At 49.8% G+C, this 20,654-nt stretch overlaps 1 protein-coding gene across 3 annotated transcripts in view; it reads right to left on the reverse strand.

The window, feature by feature from the left end:
* Positions 1–20,654, reverse strand: part of SHC3 (SHC adaptor protein 3) — a 104,523-nt gene continuing 83,869 nt past the window's right edge. For all 3 annotated transcript variants that reach the window (XM_060610247.3, XM_060610245.3, XM_060610248.3), the window contains 2 exons: positions 15,641–15,936; positions 1–585 (listed from right to left, as the gene is read on the reverse strand). In XM_060610247.3, the coding sequence (XP_060466230.1) occupies positions 457–585; positions 15,641–15,936 (425 nt within the window). In that variant the 3' untranslated portion in view covers positions 1–456. The remainder of the gene's footprint in view (positions 586–15,640; positions 15,937–20,654) is intronic.

Below are 20,654 nucleotides of genomic sequence, written 5' to 3' on the forward strand. Positions count from 1 at the left end.
ACTCCATATTTTTAAAACCCTCCTGCCTGCTTCTAGTCCCCGTGTTGTGCTTATCGGGTAAAACTGCAGGTCACATCTTCCTAGGGGAATTTCTCAGGAGAATGGGTCGGTTGAATTAAATTTTTTGCCCAGACAACTAGAGTCAAACTTTTTTTTCCATTAAAAACATACAGCACAGAACATTAGTCTTACATCTTTCTTAGTCTTAAAAAATATAAATATAGAGGGCTAATTTGTACAGGATGTATAGGTATGTACACCTTTAATATGCACACGAGAAAATCAGGACAAGTTTATGAAACTTGCACTTTTCGGACACCTTCCTCCTGGGGCATTTGGACAAGGCTCTGAGCCCGTGGGCGGCTGCCCGAGTTTCCATAGCCCCTGTACCCATCTCCCGGGAAGAACCAGGTCTCCTGACCACCGGTGCAGGGTCAGGACGGGGTGGCCGGCCGGTCACAGGGGCTTCTCCACCGGCTGCTGGAGACAGAGCTCGCTTCCAGCAGAGACGATGGGCAGGCTGTTCTCCAGGTGGTGGTTGATGAGGTGGCTGATGCTGTCGAAGACCCTGTCCTTTGTCCGGACCTGGGAGGGACACAGAGGGCAGGATGCATGACCCACGGGCAGAGAAAAGAGAACGCACGTGCTTGGAGCCAGCCCCAGACCACGGGAACCGGAGCGGCGGCCTCCCCGGGGCCCCCGCGCTCTCTCAGGGACACGTCTTCGAAGTCCCCAGTGATCGTCACTGGCCGGTCATTCAGCCTGTCACCTGCCATGTGCCTTCAGCAACCACCCTGCCCTCTGCTGCCAGCCTTTTCTCTCCTGCTCCTCTCCTGCCCTCGAAAGACCCGTCTGGCCGTCCTGCACTCGCACCCAGAGGGGGTCCACGTAGCCCTTCCGTCTCCCCGCACTGGGGGCGAGCCTGTCTGGGACGCAGGGGCGGCACAGCACGCTCCTGGTTTCTTGGTGCAATGCCTGCCTGCCAGCCTCCGAGCAAGTGAACTCTGGGGGTGGGGTGGGGGTGTGGGGGAGGGTCACCACTTCCCGCTGCTCACCGGGCCTGCGCCTTGGTCCCTGAGCTGCTACACTCCCAGTGTAGACCACACTTGAAGAAGGCAGAGGACGCCTGGCCAGGAACAGTCTCCCGGCTGCTGTGGACACAGCCCCCGCGGCCTCCTTTGAGGGGATGGGAGACAGGCCAGGGAGCAGGTGCCTGGCTACACCTGATGGCCCTCCAGCCCTTAGATGGTCCTCATGATGGCTTTTGGACGCCCTGGGTGTCTGACCTCTCTCTCCAGCCTTATTTCTGGAGACCCCCCCTTCCCTGGGCCACAGCTCTCCCCCACCTGTCTCTCAGGGACTCTGAGGGCACATCTAGTTTCTTCCTCCTTACCTGTCCCCGTATTCTCTCCTTTCCTCTAATCCCATCCTCACCCCTGATGTGGCCACTCTTGTCTCTCCCTTCCACCAACCTACCAATGGGATGTCCTATTCTGAACCTTCAGCCTTGATCTCATTCCCACCCCAAATCTATAGTCCAGGTGTGCCCATTAAAGCCCCCCCCCCCCACCCCGGCCATCTGCTCTAGGATCTACAAGATAGCAGCCACAGGCAACAGTAGAAACTTAGAAATGAGGGTTCTCTGTTCTCCTGGGGTCCCACACTGAGGTAGGCCCCCTTCCCCACAGGTGTCTGTAAGCATGGAGGGACAGGGACCCACTGGGCCACGGGGTTCCTGACCCTTGGGCACTGAGCCTCACCAAGGATGTGACCCAATGGGCACATTAGGAAAGGAATCTTTTTGCAAGAAATTTTGGCATCTTTTCATCAAGGCTGTTTAATCCTCCTGAGTTCTGTAGAATCCCCACCACAGAAAGACCCTGAGGTGACATGGGAAGGCCCCTTTCTGGGAGGTGAGGGGCACCCAGGACTCAGCCTGAGACTACTGTTGGCTGCTGCCTTGACGCTGACTTCTTATTCCCACTTCTTAGTGATGAACAGTCATCGAAGTTCTGGGGCAGCAGGGGTGAATGAAAGAGGGTTTATGACAGGGCAGTGTCTGGGATAGCAGTCTTAGCATGGACTCACGTCCAAATCACCAGACAGTGTTCAGTAACCCCGTGCCCAGGCCAACCCCACCAGGAGCTTGGGGTGGGGCTCGGCCAACCGGTGTGTCTCTCGATCCCCCCCCATGATTCCAACATATTGCCCAAGCTGCCCCCTGGTGGGCATCTTTGGGGTATGAAGGCTGGGCCACAATGAACACACACATACAAACAAAACCATGAAGAGTCATATGATATAAATTTACTGCCTAAATAGGCCAGTTCACTCCATTCACATCAATGCTTGCTGAAACTCCAGTCTGGCTTCTTCCCAGAGAACCTGCAGTCCACAGAGCTATCTGTATGGACCCACTTGCTATGTGGGTCAGAAAAGAAGAAAGAGCTGAAATCAGTATTCTAAGCTTTTACCTTAGGAAACTAGAAAAAAGAACAAATTAAATCCACAGGAAGCATAAGGAAAGAAATAATGAAAAAATTAGAGCAGAAACCAATGACATTGGAAACAGGAAATCAATACAGAAATCAATGATCCCCAAAGCTGGTCCTTCGAAAAGATACATAACAATTGATAAGCCTCTAGCCAGGCTAAGAAAAAAAATGAGAGAAGACACTTACTAATATCGGAAATGAAAGAAGGGTCATCACTACAGATCTCATGGAATTTAAAAGGATAATGAAAGAATACTATAAATAACTCTATGCCCACAAATTTGATAACTCCTTAAAAACGGACCCATTTCTTGAAAGACACAGCTTCACAAAACTCTTACAAGAAGAAATAGATGGTTTGAATAAACCTGTGGCTATTTAAAAATTGAATCAATAGTGAATAATCTGCCAACATAGAAAGCACCAGGCCCAGATAGGTTCACTGGTGAACTCTACCAAACACTTAAAGACAAAATTTACCAAGTCCCCACAATCTCATTCAGAAGACAGAAGCAGAAATAATATCACTTAACTCACTCTATGAGGCTAGTACGACTCTAACATCAAAAGCAAACAAAGACGTTACAGGAAAAGAAAACTACAGATCAGCACCTCTTATGAACACACATGCAAAAGTCCTCAACAAAACACTAACGGATTGAATCCAACAATGTATAAGAAGAACTATACACCATGACCAAGGGGGATTTATCCTGGGTCTGCAAGGCTGCTTCCCCATTCAGAAATCAACACAATCCATCACACCATTAGGGTGAAGACAAAAACTCCATGATCTTATCAATGGAAACAGAAAATTCAACCAATTCTTGGTAAAAGCTCTCAGTAAACTAGGAATACGGGTGAAACTTCCTCCACTTGATAAAGACATCCACAAAAATCCTACCACTAACATCCTACTTAATGATCAGAAACTTGAACAAGGCCAGGATGTCTCGCCTCACACTCCTCAACACCATCATGGAAGTCCTCGTTAATGCAGTAAGACAAAAAAGGAAATAAAAGGCAAAGACAGCATTTTCAGTGAACGATGCTGCAGCACCGGGATGTCCACATATATTTTACAGAAAGCCTAGATCAGAACTTACACCCTTCAAAAAATTAACTCAGAATGGATCACAGACTTAAATGTAAAATGCAGAATTATTAAACTCTTAAAAGAAAACACAGGGAGAACTTTAGCGACCATGGGTTTGGTGATGACTTTCTAGATAAGACATCAAAGGCCTGATTCGTGAATGAAAGAAACGATAAGCTGGACTTCATCAAGATTAAAAACGTCCGATCCATGGGGCGCCTGGGTGGCGCAGTCGGTTAAGCGTCCGACTTCACCCAGGTCACGATCTCGCGGTCCGTGAGTTCGAGCCCCGCGTCAGGCTCTGGGCTGATGGCTCGGAGCCTGGAGCCTGTTTCCGATTCTGTGTCTCCCTCTCTCTCTGCCCCTCCCCCGTTCATGCTCTGTCTCTCTCTGTCCCAAAAATAAAAAAAAAAAAATAAAAAAAATAAAAAATAAAAAAAAATAAAAACGTCCGATCCACAAGTGACACCTTCAAGACAGTGAGAAGAGCAGCCACGGACTGGGAGAAGGTATTTGCAAAAGACACATCTGGTAATGAACCGGTCTCTGAAATATACAAACAGCTCTTAATACCAACATTAAGAAAACCACATTTTAAAAATGGGGCAAAGACCTTAACAAACACCTCAGCAAAGAGGATGCACAGGTGGCAAACAAGTACGTGAAAAGATGCCCTACAGCACAAGTCATCAGGGAAACACAAGTTACAACACTGAGATGCCACCACACACCTATCAGAATGGCCAAAATCCACAACACCGACAACTGCCAATGCTGGTGAGGATGTGTGCAATGAGAACTCTCGTCACTGCTGGTGGATTGAAAAACGGGACAGATAGTTTAGAAGATAGTTTGGTGGTTCCTTTTCTTTTTAATGTTTGTTTATTTTGAGAGAGAGAGAGGGATAGAGAGTGAGCAGGGAGGAGCAAAGAGAGAGGAGAGAGAGAGAATCCCAAGCACACTCCACACTGTCAGCATGGAGCCCGATGAGAGGCTCGAACCTGAACCCTGAGATCACGACCTGAGCCGAAACCAAGAGTTGGATGCTTAATCGACTGAGCTATGCAGGTCTTGTAAAACTAAACACATGTGATGAAGGAGGTGCTGGTAGCTGAGGTTTGGGGGCAGGGCGAGCTGCAGGAAGGAATCCATGGGGCAGTTGGGCAAGGGGGTGGGGGCCGTACCTTCTGCTTTAGGTATTGTGGGTTCAAGTTGTCTAGGGAACATTTAAATTAGGTGCCCAGTAGTCAGAAATACCATTTAGAGATATTGTTCGTTAACAAGTATACTCAACCAATGACAGAATGATTACATCCGTCCCCTTCCAAAAGGTCACACTAGCTGTGGCAAAGCCATCAGACAAGATAGTTCCTGATTAAAATCTGGTTCCATTGGAACGGGTTGCACACTCAGACCTGCTGCTCTTTGTCTAATGTCTCAACTTGGGCTGGATCCACTGGCGGACCCTCCACTCCCAGAGGCTCAAGCCCAAATACAACCTAACCCAAGCGGGATGTAGACCCACCCACCCACATTGCTTGGCCTCTCCCAGGTTTGAAATTAACGTGAGGCTCAGGTCCTTCTTAGACCCAACGGACACAGTGCCAGGTTCACATCAGCCCTCTGGGGCTGCAACACCAAGAGTCAGGCTTGGGACTGTGAGTGCCAGCTGCTTACATCCTTCCAATCAACACCTTGCCCACATGGGCACTCCTTTTCCCCAACAGCAAGAGGAAAATTTAGAGACTCACAAATAACCTAATGTCCCACTTGAACACACTAAAAACCCTGAACTGAGCAGGAGAAAGGACAGCATAAAGATTAAAGCAGAGATAAAATAGAGAATGGGAAAATAATAGAGAAAATCAATGAAACCAAAAGCAGCTTCTTTGAAAAGACCAACACAACAAATTTGACGAAGTTGGAGGACTCACACTTCTGGATTTCAAAACTAATTACAAAGCTACAGTAATCAAAACAGTGTGGTACCGATATAAAGACAGGCATATAAGGCAGTGGAAAAGAACAGAGGGCCTAGAAATGAGCCCCTGCATATGTGGTCAAGTGATTTTTGACTAGGGTGCTGTGACCATTCAACAGGAAAGGGACAATTTTTTCAACAAATGCTGCTGGGGAAACTGGGTGTCCACATACAAAAGAATAGAGTGCCTGTAGCTGATGCCACATACAAAAATTAACTCAAAATGGATCCAAGATCTCAATGTAAGGCCTAAAATTCTTAGAAGAAAACTCAGGGCAAAAGCTTCGAGGCACTGAATCTGCAATGGTTTCTTGGATATGGTACCAAATTCCCAGGCAACAAAAGAAAAACCAGACAATTTGGATGTCATGAAAATTGTAAAGTTTTGTGCATGAAAGACACTATCAACAGAGTAAAAAAGCAACCTATAGGATGGGGGGATAAATTTGGAATTTGTGTATCTAATAAGTGATGAATATCCAGAATATATAAAGTACTCCTAAAACTCAATAATAAAAAATAGACAACCTGATTCAAAAATGGGCAAAGAACTTGAACTGCCATTTCCTCAAAGAAGACACATAAATGACCACGTGACCAAATGACATGGCCAATAAGTACATGAAAAGATGCTCCGCAACCCTCATCATCAGAGAAATGCAAATTGAGATACCACCTCACACTCATGAGAATGACCACCATCCCCAAACCAGAAAATAGCAGGTGTTGACCAGGAGGAAGAGACATTAGAGCCCTTGTGCACTATTGGCAGGAATGTGAAATAGTGCAGCCGCTGTGGGCTGTGTGATGGCTTCTCAAAAACATTTTGTTAATGAATTCTCATATGACTCAGCAATTCCCCTTCTAGACGTGTACCCAAGAAACTCAAAGGAGGGTCTCAAAGAGATACCTGTGCATTGTATTAAAAGCAGCGTTTCCTGCAATAGTTAAAATGTGGAAGCAACAAGTCCATCCACACATGAATGGATGGGCAAAATATGGTCTATCCACACAATGGAATATTGTGCAGCCTTAGGAAGGAAGGAGATCCTGACACGTGCTCCAGCGTGGATGAACCCTAAGGACAGCATGAAACAGGCCAGTCACAGAAGGACAAATGCGCTGTGACTCCGCTTACATGACGTCCGTAGAGGAGTCAAATTCATAGAGACAGAAAGTGGAATGGTGGATGCCAGGGGCTGGGGGTGGAGGGGACAGGGAATTATTTAATGGGGACAGAGTTTCAGATTTGCAAGACAAAAAGAGTTCTGGGGATGGATATTGGTTGTACAACTACACGCACACCACCCACACCACTGAACTGTACCCTCACAGCTGGCTTAGATGGTAAATTTTATGTTCTGTGTATTTTACCACAACAAAAAAAAAAAAAGAAGAAAAAGAAGAAAAACATGGACAAAGGATTCGAACAGACGTTAGTCCAAAGAAGTAAACAGCCAATAAGTATCTAAAGAGATGCTTGACCTTATTAGTCACGAGGGAAATGCAAATCAGAATCACAGTGGTCTGTCACTGCCCGCCCACACGGATGGCCAGAATCCAAACGCCAGATAATAACAAGGGCGGGAGACGGCACGGAGAAATCGGGGCCCTCGCACACTGTTAGCTGGAATTTAAAATGGTGCAGCTGCTTTGAAAAAAAACTGTGTGACGGTCCCTCGGGTGGCAGATTACAGAGCCACCACACGACCTAACAAATCCACTCCTGGGTATACGTCCAAGAGAAATGAAAACACACGTCCACACAGGAACTTGGACGTCATGTTAGCGGCAACATTCGTAACAGCCAAATGTCCGTCACGAATAAAGCATGGGCTGTCCGTGAGCGGAATGTTCCTCGGCCACAGAAAAGAATGAGGTGCTGACACCCGCCACAACGTGGATGACCCTTGAAAACACTGCACTCAGTAAAAGAGGATAGTCACAAAGGACTACGTATTTATAGGATTCCATTCAGAGGGAGCTCCAGAAGGGAGAAACCCACGGAGACCAGGCGACGGGAGGCTGGTGGGTGACAGCTGAACGCAGAGGCATTTCTCTTGTAGGTGGTAAACATGTTCCAGACGGACTGTGGTCATGGATGCACACGTCTGTGAATACACTAAAACCCACTGGATCGTACTCCTGAAACGGGCCTGTATGTAAGGTATATCCTGCTAAGGCTGCCTTTAAAGTCTCTGTGTCTACCAGTTTACAGAAGAGCCGGGGTCAGGGCACAAGTGACATAGGGACACCACAACCCAAATCACAGTGTGGGATATTCTACAGACAAGTTATCTAGTCGTTCAAGGAAACCACTGGAGTCCACGGAGATGGAGGGAAAACAGAGTAAGAGTCTTCAGAGACCTCACAGAATGAACCACACGGACCACGCTTGAATTCTGATTCCAACAAACGTACTATACACACAACATCTTTGAGATAATCAGGGAAATTTGAATATGTGGAACGACTATCTTTAGTTTTGTTGGATATAACAACTATGTCGTGTCGTTGTTGCCTTCATACCCTTATTGGTGGAAATGATGCTGAGATATTTACAAGAGGAGTGCACTGCAGGATGCCTGGATATGCGATCAAATGTTTCAGAAAGCCCCTCCCTCCCCTTCTCTCCAGTCCCTTCCTTCCTGACTGAACGGTCGGTCCAAATGCCAAGGAAGACAAGTGCTGTGCTCTGGGGGGGGGGGGGGGGGGGGGCAGCCACGGTGGTCCCCAGTGGGAGACTGGAGTCCAGGGGCAGCGAGGAGTGTACCACAGGACAGGTGACAGGAGGACACAGGACAGGAGGTGGGTGGCCCGCGTGGGCATCAGAGCCAGGAGGGGTGGTCAGAGCGAGCTCAGGGGGAAGGGAGCCCCCGGGGAACCGGCGCCCCCGCAGGGCGAGGGCAGGGGTGGCCGCTGTGATGGGGGTGAGAAGCCACCGAACAGTCAGGCAGCTGTGAATCCACACGGATGAAAACAAATTACTTAACATCTGGGAAGGTGGATTCATGTAGTTTCAGGGTACCTCCTCCCAAATATGTAATAATTACAAGGGAAGGCGAGAGTGTGCAGGGGCGAAGCCTGCCAGATGCCCCCTTCGTCCGGCATCCAGGAGAACACTCACGGACACCACTCCCAGCGCGGTGTCTCCGTGACGGCGTGACCCAGACGCATAATCTGACCCCGCCTCGGAGGACAGGTCAGAAAACCGGACTGAGCAGGAGCCTGCGGTGAGGGGGACTGAAGACACAGGACAGCCCGAGGCGGTGAGGGATTCTGAACGGATCCTTTCCAGTAAAGGCCGTTCCAGGAGCGGCCAGGGGACAGGAAGGGGGTCGGCAAGAGCAGGCCGCAGTGGCGCCATCAGGGCGAAGGCGCGATTCTGTGTGCACCACACTCACACTCGGGGGCCGGGGGCGACGGAGACTTTGGGCAGGGTACTCGCAAATCATTCCGTGGGAGAACGCTGTCCTCTACTTCCAAACGCTACCGTCCCCTCTAAAATAACGGACGGGTGAATCGAGATCAGAATACTGGTAAACTGTGCAGCGAATACCGGGACCACGGGAGTTCATTATGCTTCTGTCTCTATTTTGTGCATTCAGAAAACACTAAAAGTGCTGTTGACAGAGACAGAGGGTGAGACAGGGAGGTCGCACAGACACGACGAGCGCTGCTGGGGAGAGACAGGCTTGATGTATTTACAGGCGCAGAGACAACCTGGGAAATGAAAACACTTGTCAAAAATCGAAAAATGGGCTACGCTTTAGTTTCCAGGGAGAATCAAGAAAGGACACCTGTTGGGGCACCCGGGGGGCTCAGTAGGTTGAGCTTCCGACTTCGGCTCAGGTCATGATCTCACGGTTTGTGAGTTCGAGCCCCGAGTCGGGCTCTGTGCTGCCAGCTCGGAGCCTAGACCTGCTTCGGATTCTGCGTCTCCCTGTCTCTCTGCCCCTCCTCTGCTTGTTCTCTCTCTCTCTCTCTCTCTCTCTCTCTCTCTCAAAATAAATAAACATTAAAAAAGAAGAAGAAGACATGAAACCACTGAGAGCAGTTTGAGCACCAGGAAAGGACTCCGAAAGGGAGCCTGAGCCTGGCCGTGAGCACCACCCCGCTCCCCCGGGATTGGGTTGGGCTGTCACTTCTCATCAAAGACCGCAGGTAACATCTGCTTGGTCACCCTTTCAGGTGTTACGCTGGTAAGAAGTGAAAAGACACGACGGCCTTACCCGCCAGCGGCCAGTGGCCCTGCTCGTACATCCCTAGTCTATCCTGCACTCGGACCGGTAAGGCAGCCCGAGTGTGGCTTCTCCCACGAGGCCACTGACCGTCCCCACCGTCTCCATCCCCTTCTTCTCCATGGAGCCCCCGGGTTGAAGGGACAGGCCTGGAAGATGGGGGCCCCAGGATGTGAGTCGCCGAACCAAGGACCCGAGGGGCAAGAGTGGGTGAGTGGGCACTGAGCTCCCTTGGCTCAGAACAGTGAGGCTTCCCAGGTCAATCAGCACCGCCTAGTCTGCCGGAGACAAAGGAAAACTTAAAATAACAACAAGGCTTGTTTGACTGGAGGGATGGAGGGGGATTATTTTCTTAGTTACTCTCAGAATAAAATAAAATCCCAATAAGTGTGGGGTGTTGGCCGGTTGCTGTTTTCCGATGTCCTGAATGCAAAGCCCCAGCATGTGCTCTCAATGCACCACGTTCCTGAGACCGCGGTCAGGAAGCCCATGGAACACCCAGCCACGGAACAAGCGCAGGTGTGCTGGAGGTGTGGGTGCAGGTGCGGGTGCGGGTGTGGGTGTAGGTGCAGCAAGCGGCTCATTCTAAAGCAAGCACAGCACCCGGCCCACCCTGCTGGCCCTACCGGCCAAGGGGATGGACCAAGGACAGGTGCCTCCGGGCATCATCTTAGACTCAAGAGGGCTAACTCACCGTGAGGACGTTCCAGACGCCACCTCTGGCACTGTTTCTGCAGAGCCCGTCGGTGGGGTCAGAGCAGCTGCTGCCCCACACCTGCCTGGGAGCTCAGGAGCCCCGCCTCCACGCTCCTCGGTCACCCGCGTTTCCAGCGACCCCGGGAGCCCTCGTCTTGCACGATCAGTGTGCAGTGGGAAGGCACGCAGGTTCGTACACGCTGCAGTAAATATAGCCTCAGAACTGTTTTGCATCCTTATTTCTCCGAGTAATCTGTTCTGCCAAGTTTCCCCCTTTATAGTCAGGGACCGACCAATTACCATGAAAATCAGATGAATAAATATTGAAGAGAATGTGTTCATCGTCTATTTTGGTGTCCTAACAGCAAGGAAGTGACATTACGTTCGTAATTAAGTCTTTCTCAGCTGAAGCTCTCCTCCACTGGATCAATTAAATTCGATCATCAGATCCAGCAAAAAGCCTCCCCAAAGAACACTTATTAGTTGGTGCGACTGATTTTCTCTGAGGTGCCAGATTTCCCCTCAGAAATTAAAGTCTTGTAGACGGCACAGCTGGGGTCGTGGCTTACAAGAACACCTGCTTCAACCACATTCCTTCAGCTTCCTTCCCTCCCACCTTCCAAATTATCTTAAAAAAAAAAAAAAATGTTTGTAAGTAGGCTCCACACCCAAGGTGGGGCTTGAACTCACAGCCCTGAGATGAAGCGACAGGTGGTCCATCAACTGAGCCACCCAAGTGCCCCTACACGTTACCTCGGTACTGGTTTGGGAATGCAGAATATATTAGTAGTAATACTACATGTCCTTTTTTGAGAGAGAGAGAGAGAGAGAGAGAGAGAGATGCAAGGGGAGGGACAGAGAGAGAAAGAGAATCCCAAGCGGGCTTCATGCTCAGTGCTGAGCCTGATGTGGGGCTCGATCCCTTGACTATGAGATCGTGACTGGAACAAGAGTCAGATGCTTAACCAACCGCGCCCCCCAGACACCCCAATACGTGTCGTTTCGTAATCATCAATCAATCCTTTGTCTACAAGGACTGAGTATATGACCCATTAACCATCTTTGCTCTATGAGATGGCGTAATGTAGCTAAACTGTTAACTTCTCTTTTCTCAACAATACCTAAATGTTGCAACTGAAATCTTCGCATTCTCTTAGCCTTGCTCAGGTGTTTTCTTTCCTATTTTGTCTCAGAAAACAACAGACGGATTGGTAGCAGCCCTTGCAAAGGGAAACCTCTCTGGGCTGATTCTGTTTAGAGACGCCTATCTGTGATGAGGCATCTGTAGCAGCAGGGGACCCTCAGCTCCCACGTGGCCTGCGGGGGCCCTCGGCTCCCGTAAAAGCCCGAGGTCGATCGGCGCCATCACGTGCTTGTTAAACACCTACTATGTGCCTGGCACTATTCTACGTACTGGGCGTAATGCAGTGACTAAGGCTGCCACTCTCACAGGGGTGACAGGGCAGTGGGGGGAACCAGTCAGCGAACCAATGAACAAATAAATGAGTGCTTGTGTGTGACAAGGCCTTGAAGGTCACAACGAATCGTGGTGCAGAAACAGGGGCTCTCCAGGACACTCTATGTGACATACGAAGAGGGACGGCCTCTCTGATTTGCAGCCGCCCTAGCTTGTTATAAGGTGACTATACCCCTGGCCCCCAAACCAGACCAGCATACACAAGCAAAAGGCAGCCAAGGCAACAAAGACCGACCTCACGGGTGAAGGGCAGCCAGAAACACCCAAGAGGAAGTGTCGGGTGCCCAAATCCCGCAACACGGCCCGGGACGGCTGCGTCAGGACCAAGCAGGGCATATGCCAGGACGCAGCATCAGAAGGATCTGCCTGTGTAACTGCCCCCTCCCCACATTAATAGACTCCAGAAAAAACCCCGCATGATTACTGTACTATTTCAGCTGATGCTGAAGCAGCATTTGATAAAATCCAATACCTATACATGACAAAAGCAATCCGGTAACTAATTTCTATGAATTCCACACAAGCAGAAACTGTCCTCTTAAACTTGCTCACGGACGTATCCCAGGTGTCAAAAGCAGCGTCCAGATTTAGCAGTCACTTGGTGCACAGCTGTTGAGCGACTGAATGAATCAGAGAATGAAGTCCTTTCTTCGGCTGACGAAGACAATCCCCCAGAGCTTACGTCACCCTCGGTAGAACAAAACCCGCCAACATCCCCTTTCAGGCGGGGGACGAGACGAGGGCGCCCTCTCCTGGTGAACGCTCCAGGGCGCCCCGGTGAGCGTGCCACGGGGTCAGAAACCGGAAGGCAGGAGACGTGACTGTCCACGTATGCCACGGCCTGACCGCCGTTCCGGTAAAACCGCTGCCATCGGCAAGATTTCTGGGCACAAGATCATACCACATTCCTCTCCCTGCAGCAGTCACTGTTGAGAAAACGTGGCCAAAATCACATACCGCTTGTGCCAAGAATTCAAACCAGACACTCCAGGGAGTAACCAAACAAAGGAAACACAAGAACTTTCCGGAGAGAGTTTTTAAATTCTAACAAGGGACAGCTTAAAACTAAATAAGTAGAGACTCATGCCATGTTCGTGGATGTGACGATTTAATGCTGAAAACCGTCAGCTCTCCCTGAAATTAATCCGTGAACTCAACACCGGTCCTACCAAAATCCCAGCACGCGTTCTCGGTGGGGGGATAAACGGACTCCAAAACCACAGCAAAGAGGGATAGAGGTCCGAGAACAGCTTAAAAAGAGAATGCTAATAGGAGTTTCAAGAGGAAGGACTTACACTGCCACATGTTAAGACCGTTTCAAAGCCAGAGTGACCACGCGATGTGGTACTCATATCAGGACTAAACAGTCCGCTCAACAGGACAGGACAGACTCTCGAGAAAAACAAGGGACACAGAGCACCGAGAATGTTAACTCAAGGCGTATCCATAGGACAGAAGCCTGGCTCACCACCTGGAGATTTAAGGAATGCTGGGTCCCTGTCTTATGTCACTGTCAAAGTAACTCTAGTCAGAATTAGAACCTAATTGCGAAAAATAAGCAAACACAGAAGTCACAGAGGAACAACGTGCATCTACGACTGCAGGTCAGGAAATCTTTTATGTTTACTTTTTAAATGTTTCTAATGTTTATTTATTTATTTTGAGAGAGAGAGAGTACGAACAAGGAGGGGCAGAGAGAGAGGGAGAGACAGAATCCCAAGCAGGCTCCGCACGGTCAGTGCAGAGAGCCCGATGTGGGGGCTCAAACTCACAAACCGTGAGATCGTGACCTGAGCCGAAATCAAGAGTCAGATGCTCAACCGACTGAGCCACCCAGGTGCCCCATGAGGAAATCTTTTAAAACTCAAGACCACAGGGGCACCTGGGTGGCTTAGTCGGTTAAACATCTAACTCTTGATTTCGGCTCGGGTCATGATTTCATGGTTCATGGGTTTGAGCCTTGTGTCAGGATCTGTGCTAACTGTGGAACCTGCTTGGGATTCTCTCTCTCCCTCTGCCCCTCTCCCCTGCTCTCCTTCTCTCTCTCTCTCTCTCTCAAGTCAAAACAAAACAAAACAAAACTCAAGGCCATAAACCATAAAAGGGAAACTTCCATTTGATGAAGAACATCACAGACAAAATGATCAGATTCGGGGGGAAAAAATGGGAGGGTTCATGTGGAAATTCTATGGCTGAGAAACTCAGCAAGTGAGCTGGGTGAGAAGATCAGAAGAGAAGCAGGGGGGAGGTGGGCGCATAACATTTACTGGAAGAACCTGTGGACGCGCGGTCGTAGGGCGACACTGGGACATGCTCTTCCCGGGAGTCTTGGACTCACCCCGCAGGGAGGATGATGTCAAGGAGGCTGAGGGAACCCTGGTGCATGGCCGCCGTGCCCCCTGGTAGTCCAGCCGTTCTGGAAGCAAATGCACAGCCCTGGTGAAACCAAGTGTGTGCACGTCCTATGACCAAAACCCCGGTCCCGGGATGTGCCCCAGAAAGACCATCGTGGGCGCAGGGAAAACGCACGGAGACTTCGTAGCACCTTCAGCCCTGCATGAGAATGTTCCACAAGTGACGTGTGGCCGTGGATGGGGGCCGCTGGGCCGCCCACCCAAGCGACGATCCCGTGTACAGAAAGCACCACAGACGGATCTCAAAAACACATGCAGAGTTTGACATGGGATTTGAGGGGCAGGACCGTGTTAGCAGCTTCCTGAAATGCACAAACACACAGTGTATCTTCTCCCTGATGTGCCTCCGTGGGAAAAACCACACAACCGAAGAAGGTGAATTGGAAGGATTCACACTACGTTCCTAGGGAGGGGGTTGCCCAGGTGGAGAGGGGAGAGGGGCACGGAGTCGATGTCCGGAGAGCCAAGGTGCAGACGCCCTGGAGCAGCAGATCAGGTGACGTAACAACTCTCCCCTCCCCCACCAAACACGGTTAAACTGTGTTCAAGTCCAACCAAAGACAGAGGCTTTGTCCCTACCCATCGATCAGGACAGGCCATGTTCTAATCTACTGTTCGGATAACTACCTGCTTCTGTGTTTTCACCGGATAAAAGGTTTTACACAACAATCTTGGAACTTATTTAATGGTTCAGTTAATGTAATTATGTTTATTAAACTTAGCAGTTCTTAGACTGTGCCAAGATCAAATCCAATCTATCTACTGGAAGACGGGAAATTCAGTCAGACCCACACGGTTCGTCAGACACAACTGTACCACCGAGAATGGCCACACACACTGTCCCCGAGTGGGAAAGCGGGAAGCTAATTAAGAGGGGGTCTGTTTACTGCTTCATCACGTCTTCCACTCTTGGAACTCTTGGAGACACTTGAGATCAATATTAGAAGCCCAGGAACCCTGCACTTCCTCATCCACTATGAATGGATTGGACAGGAAAACTTTCCGTTTTTGTACTTATTGTAAAGGACGTCAGAGTTAAAGCTTTTGCCCTGGGCCCTCAAGAGGTTTCCAAGCGCGAGCCAAGTGCAGGCCTGTGTGCCTGGGCGGCCGGGTCCCCGAGGAGTGGCCGTCAGGACGTCAGCAGGTGCCCACAGGCAGCAGAGGGAAAGTGTGGTCACCCAGCACAGAGGCCAAGGGGAGACTGCTCTAAGGAGGCAGGTCATGTCCCGCCCGCGCTCACCGTGCCCTCTGGGTCCACGAGCAGCAGGTGCTTGGCCTGGCCGTTGTGCATGCCGGTGAGGACGAAGGAGCCCGGGTTGGTGGCGCTCTTCCTGACCAGGAAGTCCCCGTCGTTCTTCAGCAGCCCCTCGGCCTCCTTCCGGCTCATCTCCCCTTGGTACCAAGGCTCCCCTTCCAGCTCCGCCAGCATCTTGGCATCGGGGGCTCTGGGCGTGACAGGGCTGATGCACTCCACGGAGGCCGCCTTGCTCAGCACAGGCCCCGAGGACTGGTTCCTGAGAGCGTCTTCAAAGGGTTCTGTCAACAGCAATTGCCAGCAACAAGTCAACCCCATGAAGAGCAAATGATAACATGCACAATGCGATCTCGATGGAAAAGCCGAGGCAACTTCCACCGGAAACAAACCTACAGAAAGGCGACTGGCTGGTACTATTGACCGTGTTTGGAGGCACAGGCCGAACCCCGGCACGACTCTTTCTGACAAGCCTGTGTTCCCAGGACGGCTGGGCGCTGCACCTGTGCCAAGGACTCAAGCACACCTTCTGTCTAGCCGGTCAGAATGACTTCACTTTTGCATGCTGCGAGAGCCCGTGCATATCGCCCTCCATCTACCTTTTCTGGGACATCGGCTAGCCTCTTAGTAAACCTGTTTTCTTCTGAATGGAAACCTGCCATTGCTCCTGGAAATACGCAGAGAAAAGGATAATCTGCAAAGTTAGAGTCACTGCAAAACCTATACCCAGCCCATCACACGTTTGTTTCAAAACCTTGGCATCAAGGTAAATTTTTCAAAGAGAAGAAAAGTGACATTTATTGGGTGCCTTTTGTGTGACGCGGCCCGGGTTAGGGCCTCTCCTTGGCCTTCACTCGTTTCTCTGTGGAAAAAAGCTCCTGTGTGGGCATCTGAGACCCGGCATGACCACAAGCCCCCCAAGGACACACTTCCCACCTGGGGGTCAGTGAACGGTAGGTCCGCTGCTCTAACAGGGACAGACACAGCAGCACAAGAAGTCGCCAGGAACATCGAATTAAACCTCAAAATGAGGCAATATGTACGAAAGTGCTGAAGAGGCCCACGGCACCACACAAGTGTCAGGTGTGGGGATGAGCACATGGGACCACGTGGCCAAAGCAGCACAGTGCAAACACCACAAGAACAGGAACAGTTTTCTCCTGGGCACAACGACGTCCCCACGCTCCAACATCATCCCTGGGACGTAGCTCGCGCCCTACACGTATTCAACAAATGCTGCAGAATAAGACCAATTATGAGTAGAGGGTGGGCAAAAGCGAGGTGAATAAATGAAACCCAAGTCGGGGTGCTTTAATACTTGTTAAATCATTTACAGATCTGAGCATACAAACAGGTTAAAACTATTGCGTAAAATTAGATTTTCTGTTTTTATCCTTTTTCTTCCTGATTACCTGGAGTAGTTGAAAGTTGTATTATACCATTTCTGCACCATCACCACCACCATTATCACTATCAAGACCATCACTATTGTCACCACCATCATTAACCTCATCATCACCATCATCACCACCATTATCACCATTGCCACATCAGCACTATAACCATCATCACCACCATCACCATCACTACCATCACCACCATCACCTCCATCACCACCATCATCACCACCACCACCATCAACATCACCGCCATCATCACCACCACCACCATCATCACCACCATCAACATCACCACCATCACCATCATCACCACCACCACCATCATCATCATCACCATCACCATCATCACCATAATCACCACCATCACTAATCATCACCATCACCACCATCAACGTCACCATCACCATCATCACCATCACCACCATCAACATCACCATCACCATCATCAACATCACCACTACCACATGACCATCATCATCACCACCACCACCATCATCACCACCACCATCAACATCACCACCATCATCACCATCACCACCACCACCATCAACATCACCACCACCACATGACCATCAACATCACCATCATCATCACCACCATCACCATCATCACCACCATCACCATCACTATCATCACCATCACCACCATCACGACCATCATCACCACCACCACCATCAACATCACCACCATCATCACCACCACCACCATCATCACCACCACCACCATCATCACCATCACCATCATCACCACCACCACCATCATCACCATCACCATCACCATCATCACCATAATCACCACCATCACTAATCATCACCATCACCACCATCAACGTCACCATCACCATCATCACCATCACCACCATCATCACCACCATCAACATCACCACCATCACCATCATCACCACCACCACCATCATCACCATCACCATCACCATCATCACCATAATCACCACCATCACTAATCATCACCATCACCACCATCAACGTCACCATCACCATCATCACCACCACCACCATCATCACCACCATCAACATCACCACCACCACCATCATCACCACCACCACCATCATCACCATCACCATCACCATCATCACCATAATCACCACCATCACTAATCATCACCATCACCACCATCAACATCACCATCACCACCATCAACATCACTACCACATGACCATCATCATCACCACCACCACCATCATCACCACCACCATCAACATCACCACCATCATCACCATCACCATCATCACCATCACCACCACCACATGACCATCAACATCACCATCATCATCACCACCATCACCATCATCACCACCATCACCATCACCACCATCATCACCACCACCACCATCAACATCACCATCATCACCACCATCATCAACATCACCATCACCATCATCACTATCATCACCATCACCACCATCATCACCACCATCACCAATCATCACCACCACCATCATCACCATCACCATCATCACCATCATCATCACCACCACCACCAACATCACTGTCATCATCACCACCACCACCATCATCACCATTACCATCACATCATCACCACCATCACCAATAATCACCATCAATGTCACCATCACCATCATCTCCATCACCACCATAATCACCATCACCACCACCACATGACCATCAACATCACCATCATCATCACCACCACCACCATCATCACCATCACCATCACCATCATCACCATAATCACCACCATCACTAATCATCACCATCACCACCATCAACGTCACCATCACCATCATCACCATCACCACCATCAACATCACCATCACCACCATCAACATCACCACTACCACATGACCATCATCATCACCACCACCACCATCATCACCACCACCATCAACATCACCACCATCATCACCATCACCATCATCACCATCACCACCACCACATGACCATCAACATCACCATCATCATCACCACCATCACCATCATCACCATCATCACCACCATCACCATCACCACCATCATCACCACCACCACCATCAACATCACCATCATCACCATCACCATCACCATCACCACCATCATCACCATCACCACCATCATCACCACCATCACCAATCATCACCACCATCACCATCACCATCACCATCATCACCATCACCACCATCATCATCACCACCACCATCAACATCACCACCATCATCACCATCACCATCATCACCACCACCACCATCATCACCATTACCATCACATCATCACCACCATCACCATCACCACCATCATCACCATCATCACCATCACCACCATCACCATCATCACCACCACCACCACCACCATCATCACCACCACCACCATCATCATCATCACCACCACCACCATCATCACCACCACCACCATCAACATCACCACCATCATCACCGTCACCACCATCAACATCACCACCATCACCATCATCACCACCACCACCACCACCATCATCACCACCACCACCATCATCATCATCACCACCACCACCATCATCACCACCACCACCATCAACATCACCACCATCATCACCGTCACCATCATCACCATCACCACCACCACATGACCATCAACATCACCATCATCATCACCACCATCACCATCACCACCATCATCACCACCATCACCATCACCACCATCATCACCACCATCACCATCACCACCATCATCACCATCACCACCATCATCACCACCATCACCAATCATCACCACCACCATCATCACCATCACCATCACCATCATCACCATCACCACCATCATCATCACCACCACCAACATCACCACCATCATCACCAACACCACCATCATCACCATCACCACCATCACCATAATCACCACCATAACCAATCATCACCATTACCACCATCAACATCACCATCACCATCACCACCATCATCACCATCACCACCATCATCACCACCACCACCAATCATCACCACCACCATCATCACCATCACCATCACCATCATCACCATCACCACCATCATCACCACCACCAACATCACCACCATCATCACCATCACCACCATCATCACCATCACCATCATCACCATAATCACCACCATAACCAATCATCACCATTACCACCATCAACATCACCATCATCACCATCAACACCATCAACATCACCACCACCACCACATGACCATCAACATCACCATCATCATCACCCCCATCATCACCACCATCATCACCATCACCATCACCACCATCATCACCACCACCACCATCAACATCACCACCATCATTACCATCACCATCATCACCATCACCACCACCACATGACCATCAACATCACCATCATCATCACCACCATCACCACCATCACCAACATCACCATCATCATCACCACCACCATCATCACCATCACCACCACCACGTGACCATCATCATCACCATCACCATCACCACCATCATCACCACCACCATCATCACCATCATCATCACCACCACCACCATCATCACCATCACCATCATCACCACCAACACCAATCATCACCACCACCACCATCAATATCACCACCACCATCAACATCACCACCATCATCACCATCACCACCCTCATCACCACCACCACCATCATCACCACCACCATCAACATTATCATC

This window comes from Panthera onca, chromosome D4, assembly GCF_046562875.1.
Source record: "Panthera onca isolate mPanOnc1 chromosome D4, mPanOnc1 haplotype 2, whole genome shotgun sequence".
NCBI lineage: Eukaryota > Metazoa > Chordata > Mammalia > Carnivora > Felidae > Panthera > Panthera onca.